Genomic DNA, 9393 nt, shown 5'->3' on the forward strand with positions numbered 1-9393 from the left:
TAAAAAAAACAGTTAGATATTAGGTATATAACTAGTGAAATGACCCGTGAAATCACGTGTTTGTTTAAACGAAATAATTTAATGACATGTTTTAAATATTAAGTTAATGTAAATGCTAAAGTCATTTATTTTAATGACTCGTTTGACTAAGAAACTTGTCGTTGTTTTTACAAATATATAGAGACATGTATTTTCGCATACATATGTAACGTAATCAATTTCGTAAAAAGAATTCATATTTGAATATTAATAATATAATAATTATAATTATAATTATTATATTAACAGTAAATAATAATAATAATAATAATAATAATAATAATAATAATAATAATAATAATAATAAAGTTCGTTCAAAGTTAAGTTTATTTATATTTTTAATAATTATTATTATTAATATTAGTAATAATAAATGTTTTTTAAATTTTTTTAGAAAATTAAAATTACAATTTAGGAGAGATTAGTATTTGTTTTTATAAAAGAATTCTTATTTTTTTTATTAAATTAATATATAATTATGACATTATCATTAGAGCTTTATATGACTATATAGATAAATAGATGGTAATTTTAATATAACCTTATAATCGTGTAAACACTATTTTTATAAAGTAATAATTTAACAATTGCCAATTAAAATTCACGAAATCTTTACCATGATAACTCAACAACAACAATTTATGTTTTGTTAATGAAAAGCATAGATTTTAGATATTAAAGTGAAATGTATGTTTTTGTATTCAGTGTAACCAACATGAAAGCAATATGTCAAGTTAATGCATTCGAAAATCGGTTAATAGCAGATAAACTAAATGGGTGCATCTTTTAATGGGAAAACCGTTTCACTTTTGACGGGAAAGTTGGTTTAGATACAACTTTTCATTATACCAGTATAGAAACATATTGATATATATAGACTACATAAATCCTAGAAGCTACACTAAAACTCTAACGGACTCAAGTCCACAATCGGTCTTGGGCCTAACCTAATCCGTCTAACACTTTTTAGGAGCTCAGCCCTCTTGACCCTGTATTGGAGCTCAGCCCCCTTGACCCAAGTTATATCTATGAAATTGTCAAGTTTACTTTTTCGATTGTGCATTCCACGCTCTCCAAACACTTGATTCAGTATAACTTAATAACCCCTTGTTTTCAAGTAATGGTAATTATCTAAAATGATTGTTAGATAACACTAAAGTTACCAACGATTATGAACGCTTACACGCGGTGAGTCCGAACTAAATATAAAATGAGTAGTCGCACTGAAGTTAGTTGATTTTTTTTTTACCAAAAAACGATACTATATGAACAAATGTTTATTCATCGAATGAAAAGCCGAAGAAGAATACAACGGAGCAACGGCTAGGCTCGAAAACGAAAAGAAAACCTAAACGCTAGCTACAATCGAACCAAACCAAGCAAAAAAGATAAACAACATAACCCACAATACAACCGAGAAACCAAAACGAGCCAAAGCACAAACTATAGCCTAATAACTACAAATCAAAATACACCAATAAACTTAAACCAAGCCCAAAACAACAAACATCAAACTACAAAGCAAAGAAATAAGTTGATAAAGCTAGTTTAAAAAAGCTCATTTCATAACACTATGGATGGTTGGTTTGTGAGCAACTTGAGAAAGAAGATTGGAAGCTTTTCTAAAAGCTAGCATAATTCATCGACTTATGGAATTCTTTTTTTAGATATATCGTGACACCTAATCTAATTAAAGGTAAAGTTACAAATAAATCATGTATTGTTAGTTTTTTTTAAGTTATAAAATGTGTTAATGTAAACTAAACATGTGCAAATTTAATTATGTTGCATTATTTGAATTTAATGTGGTATTTTTTGAATTATTTGGAAGAACATAAATAAAGAAAAGGAAAAAAAGAATTATTTGTTATATTTAAATATAACTATTCATTGTTAAACACTTATGATATCTTTACTAAAACGAAGTGTTATTTTTAATTTCAACTTTTTCTTTTTAACATTATGAAAAATTATTCCTCCGTCTCAATATAAAATTACACAAATTTATAGAAAATCTCATTAACTTCATTTTTCACCAATAAAATTCCAACATTATACCAAGTACGCGCTAGTTCATCGCCACGTAGGCTTGAGAAATATTTATTAGGTCAAAACTTTATATTATATGTTGATAATGACACATTAACGATAATTTATAGCCTACATTAGTAATTTTTTCGGTATCTAACATTTATCCAAATAAAACGTTTGACAGAATTGTAGCTTTAATCCTTTAGTTAAAAGTAATCACAGAATATTTATAGTTTAATTATATTATCTCGTTTAATTATATTATCTCTGTATTGAGCGTCAAATGTTAACACGTCTTGAGCTTTATATGATTTCTTGTATATAGATAATACGGAGTATGATTTCTGAAAATAAATAAATAAATGAAATGAAATGATTTCTCACATAGTGCTTTTATTACGAGTCAACAAAGATGGCCAAGTTTTGATCATCGCCCTTAGTCCATTGCTTACGTGGGGCTGCTGCTATGTTTATATAAGTACCCACCCAGTAGGCCTCATCTCATTCATCAAATAATCAAATCTATCACATCAACATCATTCATTCATTTCTTACTAATCAATTAAATTCAGATTCAAATCTTCAAAACAAATTAAATGGCGAAATCACACGAAACAGAGCATCCAATCAAGTCCTATGGTTATGCTGCTCGTGACACCTCAGGAACATTGACTCCATTCACCTTTTCCAGAAGGTATAGATTTCTTTTTAATTTTTTTTTTTTTTTTTTTTTTTTTTTTTTTTTGAAGATTCTTATGGTCTATGGTTTTATACTTATGATATATGATGTAATTATTTTGCAGGGCTACAGGGGAGAAGGATGTTCGTTTCAAAGTATTGTACTGTGGAATCTGCCATACCGATCTTCACAATATCAAGAACGAAATGGGCATGACCCAGTACCCGATTGTCCCTGGGCATGAGATTGTGGGTGTGGTTACAGAAGTTGGCACCAAAGTTGAAAAGTTTAAGGTTGGCGACAAAGTTGGAGTTGGGTGCTTGGTGGGTTCATGCGGATCATGTGGAGGTTGTGTATATGATAGCGAAAACTTTTGCCCTGGGGCTGTTCTCACTTACGGTGCTACCGATGCCGATGGCACCATCACATACGGTGGGTATTCTGATCACATGATTTCAAACGAGAAATTTGTCCTTCGTTGGCCTGAAAATTTGCCTCTTGATTCTGGTGCCCCGTTGTTATGTGCCGGGATCACAACTTACAGTCCCTTAAGATTCCATGGTCTTGACAAGCCTGGTATGAAAGTCGGTGTGGTTGGTCTCGGTGGGCTCGGTCATGTTGCTGTGAAGATGGCTAAGGCTTTCGGTGCGGAAGTTACTGTTTTTAGCACTTCTATGTCTAAGAAGGAAGAAGCACTTGAAGTACTTAAAGCCGATCACTTTATTAACAGCAAAGATGAACAACAGATGCAGGTAATTAATATTTTTTTTTTTTTTTTATTGTTATTTTCTATATGTTGGGGATTGAATCTTGAGTACGTAGAGCGGTAAGTATTAAATCCTTTTAATTGGTATGTTATACAGGCTGCTATGTGGTCGCTCGATGGTATCATCGATACCGTGTCTTCAAACCATCCGATTGCGCCGTTAATTGCTGCACTAAAACCACATGGAAAACTCATTATTCATGGTGTACCAGAGAAGCCATTGGAGATACCAGCATTTTCTTTGCTTACAGGTAATTCATCAATAGCAACTTTGACCCATGATATGTTTTGCATATCGTAATATTAACTTTTTTGAACCCAGAACTATGAAATCAATGTTGAATTAATACATAAATGGATGGGGTGTGTGTGTGTGTGTATTGACAGGGAATAAGGTAGTTGCTGGAAGTATGATTGGAGGACTTAAAGAGACTCAAGAGATGCTTGACTTTGCAGCAGAGCATGGCATAACTGCAAATATAGAGCTTATTCCCATCGACTACGTCAACACTGCGATGGAGAGGCTTGCAAAGGCTGATGTGAGATACCGTTTTGTGATCGACGTGGCCAAATCTCTCAAACCCGAATAGTGTGGTTATTCTCTGAAAGATATTAATGGATGTTTTGTTACTTTTCATATGTATTTATTATTATTACTACGGAGTATTATACTTTTTGTAAGAGTGTTGTAATCAAGTAGCGAGTATCTTCTTAATGTTATGTTTGTATGCATTTGTTATATATCTTTTTGTTCAAAATAAAAATTTGTTTGTTTCCCTTTTAATGCCATTGTATATGTATATTAAGACTTGCAGACTGCTAAGAATAGTTGGTGTTATTGAGATTTCAGAACAATTGTAACAAATACATATCAGCTAAAAGAATCACAAGTCTTTAACTGAATTACCTACATCGATCACAAATCGGTACCTTACATCAGACTTCAACAGCCGTTCCATAGCTGTGTTCACATAATCTATCGGTACATTCTGCAAACAAAAATGTATAAATGATAAACATAGATATACATGTCATCATTTGCTTATTACCTGATTATATGTAACTAGTTTACGAACCCTCGCTTCGCGCCGGGGGTTCGGTTTTCAATGTATTTTAATGCGTTTAGTTTGTAAAATTATTTCGTGGCTAACGATGATGTCGTTGAAGCGCAACTCGAGTCGAATGTAACAACCCAAACCAAACCACGAACAAACCCGCTTGAAATATCACAAAAAAAAATTATTTCTCTGTTCAGCAAATGGCGCGGCGAGCCAAACTGGTCTGTCCAAAAAGTCTTTAAACGTGAAAAAGATTGGCTACTTCCCGACATCTTTAGACGAAACGCTTTTAACAACAAGTTCCAATATGTAAAACTAACACGATTCAAACATAAAATAAGTTTTACAAAGTAGGGGCCCACATCGGCCGTTTTACGAGTTTCATACAAAAGTTTGAGTTTCAACCACGTGAGTTTAATTTCCAAACGACACTACGAGCACGGTGTTTGGGGTTAAACTACCCAAGTCTCGGTCAAACTCCAAAAGCTAACTCAATCCAAAAAACGTCCCCTAACAAGCGGGAATCTCTAATCCAACCGTATGCCCTTACCCTTATCCACGCCGGAACCTATAAAATGGTAAACAACGAGAGGGTAAGCTAACGCTTAGTGAATGCAATAATTACACATATACATATATAATATATCTATTTGCAAACACTTACACGCATACCGTATAAATGCTAGCAAACACAATTAGCTTATCATCATAAATACAAGCTATAACCTCCAATACCCAACTAGCATAACAATAGCATATTTAACTTGAACAAATATAATATGTTTACTCTACAACACAATAACCATGGTTAACCAATCGAACAAGGAACGGTGTTTAAATACCGTCGGAGTTCATAACTACCATTAGTGCACTTAACACTTCGTATACTAACCCCACGGGTGGCATCTTAACACGTCGATACTTCACCCTGGGTGGCGTCTTAACACGTCGACACTTCACCCCGAGTGGCGTCTTAACACTTCGACACTTCACTCTTCATTTTACTTGAGGTGGCATCTTAACACGTCGATACTTCACCTCGAGTGGCGCCTTAACACATCGGCACTTCACCCGTTAATCTCTTGGAGTGGCATCTTAGCACATCGATACTTCACTCCGGGTGGTGTCTTAACACATCGACACTTCACCCCGGGTGGCGTCTTAACACATCGACACTTCACCCGTCATATTACTTTGAGTGGTGTCTTAGCACATCGACACTTCACTCGTCACGTGAAATGTGGTGTCTTAGCACATCGACACTTCACATCTCACGCTACAACAAATAAATACATTATATACCTACGCATATAATTATTCCACTCACCTTACGCCTTTGGTGAATCAATAAACCAAGCTTGAATCTTCAAGGTAACGCACCTATTACAAAGTACATATAATCAATCAACCATCCAAGTTGGTCAAACCCACAACACTCACCACTACTAGGTCATTTTGACCCATTTGAACACTTAACCCTAAAATTGGGTCATCTTTCTCCAAAACCCTAACATTAGCCAAGTTAGGTCTTAAAACACCTTTTAACACTAAGTTTATGCATTAATCACAAACATTAACCAACTTAGGTCCATTTTGACCCGTTTGACCTATTTAAGGTCAACACACCCATTTCGGGTCACCCATTAACCCACACAACGCCCACTTACATATATATAGGTGTGCTAGCAATTTACTAACTACTTAAGGTTCATTAACAACAATTAATACTTGAAAAATCCTAGTTAGTCCTCTTTGAGTCAACATAACCCAAATTCACCCAAAACACCCAATTTACTAACAAAGTAGGTTTTAAATTCACCATAAACCCTAACTCTAACCCTTACACAAAATTGAATCAAGAAATCAAGATTAAAGCATACCACTACCACCAAAACGTAGCTAGGAAGTAGATGAACAACTTTAGAACTTGAGCTTAAGCAAGAATCCTCCTTCTTCTTCTCCAAAATGAGTTTTCTCTCACTAGGTTATCACTCTCTCTCTAAAATTGAATGGATGAGGTTGAAGTAGATGAAAATGGAGTTAATGAGGCTCTATAAACTGATCTAAGGCCTTAAAGTCGGCCCTTTTGTGAATTTACCAAATTGCCCTCAAAATATCTAATTTAAAAGAAAGAAGGAATATGTCACAGACAAACGGCGCGGCGCGCCAAAAGGCCGCGCGGCGCGCCAAACGCCCAGACCAGATTCTGCCTTCTTTTTAAATTATGAAACGAACACCCACACTTCAAAGATCATATTTACGCATATGTACGATGAAATATTTGGGTCTTACAACTCTCCCCCACTTATTCGGATTGCGTCCTCGCGATCCAAGCCGCATGACAAGAAGGAAGATAAACTAACACGAATTCTTCGGGCTCCCAAGTAAACTCGGAACCTTTACTACGACGCCATTGGACTTTAAAAGTCCTAACCTCCTTATGTCTCAACCTTTTGACCTTCTCATTGAGGATAGCAATCGGTTCCTCAATATACTCTAACTTATTATTTAGTTCAATCTCGTCTAACGGCACCCACGAAGAATCATCCGCAAGACACTTAAGGAGATTGAAAACATGAAATGTATTATGGATCCCCGCAAGCTCTTCGGGTAATTCCAAACGATAAGCTACTTCACCAACACGATCCAAAACTTTAAATGGCCCAATAAACCGAGGAGCTAACTTCCCCCATTTTCTAAACCGAATAATCCCTTTCCATGGCGAAACCTTAAGCATCACCATGTCACCTTCTTGAAATTCGATCGTTCGTCTACGTTTATCGGCATACGACTTTTTTCTATCTTGAGCCTTCTTTAAATGATCCCGAATAATATCAATTTTGTTATTTGTCTCCAAAACCAAATCGGTACTCCCGATTTCTCCTTGACCCACTTCACCCCAACAAATTGGAGTTCGACACCTACGCCCATAAAGCATCTCATAAGGTGGCATCCCGATACTAGTGTGATAACTATTATTGTACGAGAATTCCACCAAAGGCAAATGCTCATCCCAACTACCACCGAAATCAATAATACACGCCCGTAACATATCCTCCAATGTTTGATTTGTACGTTCGGTTTAACCGTCCGTTTGAGGATGATACGCCGTGCTCAATTTCAATTGCGTACCCATATCTTCGTGAAACTTTTCCCAAAACCGAGATGTAAAACGAGTATCTCTATCTGAAACAATAGATATAGGAACCCCGTGTCTCGATACTACTTCCTCGACAAACAACTTAGCCAAGGCCTCTAACGATATTGCTTCTTTAATGGGAAGAAACAAAGCACTTTTCGTCAATCGATCAACTATTACCCAAATCGAATCAAATTGGGTTCTCGCCATTTTAGGTAACTTTGTAATGAAATCCATGGTAATGTGCTCCCATTTCCACTTCGGGATTTCTAACGGTTGTAACTTACCATACGGCTTTTGGTGCTCGGCCTTAACTTGCAAACACGTGACGCATTGATCGACATACTTCACAACATCACGTTTCATGCCCGGCCACCAATAATCCTTCCTCTAATCATGATACATTTTCGTCGCGCCCGGATGAATGGAATACTTTGACTTATGTGCTTCATCAAGTAGCACCCGCCGGTAATCCCCCATCTTAGGCACCCACACCCTTCCTTGAAAAGACAACAACCCACGCGAACCCATAGTAATGAATTCCGATTGCCCCACAATTCATTCCGCATGCTTGTCGTGAACGTAAGCCTCTATTTGAGTCACACCAAGTTTTTCAAGAAAATCGTTAGTAATAATCATACGTAATAATCCCAATCGTAACGCCGGGTGGTGACTCTTTCGACTTAACGCATCCGAGACCACATTCGCCTTGCCCAGATGATAAAGTATTTCACAATCATAATCTTTTATCACATCCATCCACCTACGTTGACGATAATTCAAATCTCGTTGATTAAAGAGATGTTTCAAGCTCTTATGATCCGAATAAATCGTACTCTTAACACCATAAAAGTAATGGCGCCAAATTTTCAACGCATGCACAACCGCCGCCAACTCAAGATCATGAGTCGGATATCTCATTTCGTGTTCCTTTAATTGTCGAGAGGCATAAGCGATGACTTTACCTCTTTGCATTAGAACACACCCGAGCCCATTTAACGAAGCATCAGAATAAACCGTCATGTCTTCCACCCCTTCCGGCAAAACTAACACCGGAGCTTGACACAACTTCTCTTTTAACAATTGAAAAGCAATTTCTTGTTCGTTCTCCCAATTAAACCTCAAGTTCTTCCTTGTCAATTTTGTCAATGAAGAAGCGATCTTAGAAAAGTCTTGGATAAACCGACGATAATAACCGGCCAATCTGAGAAAACTTCGGACCTCTGTAGACATAGTCGGTTGTCTCCAACTCTTCACCGTCTCTATCTTCCCCGGATCTACTTGAATATCGTCTTTGTTCACAATGTGGTCAAGGAATTGAACCTCCCTTAGCCAAAATTCACATTTGGAGAACTTAGCATACAACTTCTCCTTTCGTAGCGTCTTCAATACTTCGCGCAAATGGCGTTCATGTTCGTTCATACTTTTCGAATAAACAAGTATATCGTCGATGAACACAATTACTGACTTGTCCAACATAGGTTGGCACACTCGGTTCATAAGGTCCATGAATGCCGCCGGTGCATTCGTAAGACCAAAAGGCATAACCACAAACTCAAAATGCCCATAACGCGTTCGAAAAGCCGTTTTCTCGATATCTTCCTCACGGACCCGCATTTGGTGATAGCCGGACCGTAGGTCAATTTTAGAGAAATACGTTGCACCTTGGATTTGGTCAAAC

General features: G+C 36.4%; 1 protein-coding gene across 1 annotated transcript; it reads left to right on the plus strand.

Annotated features, from left to right (window-relative positions):
• The first annotated feature begins 2471 nt into the window (after positions 1-2471).
• Positions 2472-4235, plus strand: LOC139896644 (mannitol dehydrogenase-like). The gene is made up of 4 exons (XM_071879291.1): positions 2472-2764; positions 2874-3501; positions 3613-3766; positions 3903-4235. The coding sequence occupies exons 1-4, from the start codon at positions 2667-2669 to the stop codon at positions 4103-4105; spliced, it is 1083 nt and encodes a 360-aa protein (XP_071735392.1). The 5' UTR covers positions 2472-2666; the 3' UTR covers positions 4106-4235.
• Positions 4236-9393: the final 5158 nt, after the last annotated feature.

Source organism: Rutidosis leptorrhynchoides, chromosome 3 (genome assembly GCF_046630445.1).
Source record: "Rutidosis leptorrhynchoides isolate AG116_Rl617_1_P2 chromosome 3, CSIRO_AGI_Rlap_v1, whole genome shotgun sequence".
NCBI lineage: Eukaryota > Viridiplantae > Streptophyta > Magnoliopsida > Asterales > Asteraceae > Rutidosis > Rutidosis leptorrhynchoides.

Excerpts from the sequence above, each read along its gene's own strand:
- LOC139896644 (XM_071879291.1), top strand. The coding sequence starts at position 2,667 with ATGGCGAAATCACACGAAACAGAGCATCCAATCAAGTCCTATGGTTAT. Across the intron at positions 2,765-2,873 it reads CCATTCACCTTTTCCAGAAG|GGCTACAGGGGAGAAGGATG; the intron begins GTATAGATTTCT and ends ATTATTTTGCAG. Across the intron at positions 3,502-3,612 it reads AAGATGAACAACAGATGCAG|GCTGCTATGTGGTCGCTCGA; the intron begins GTAATTAATATT and ends TATGTTATACAG.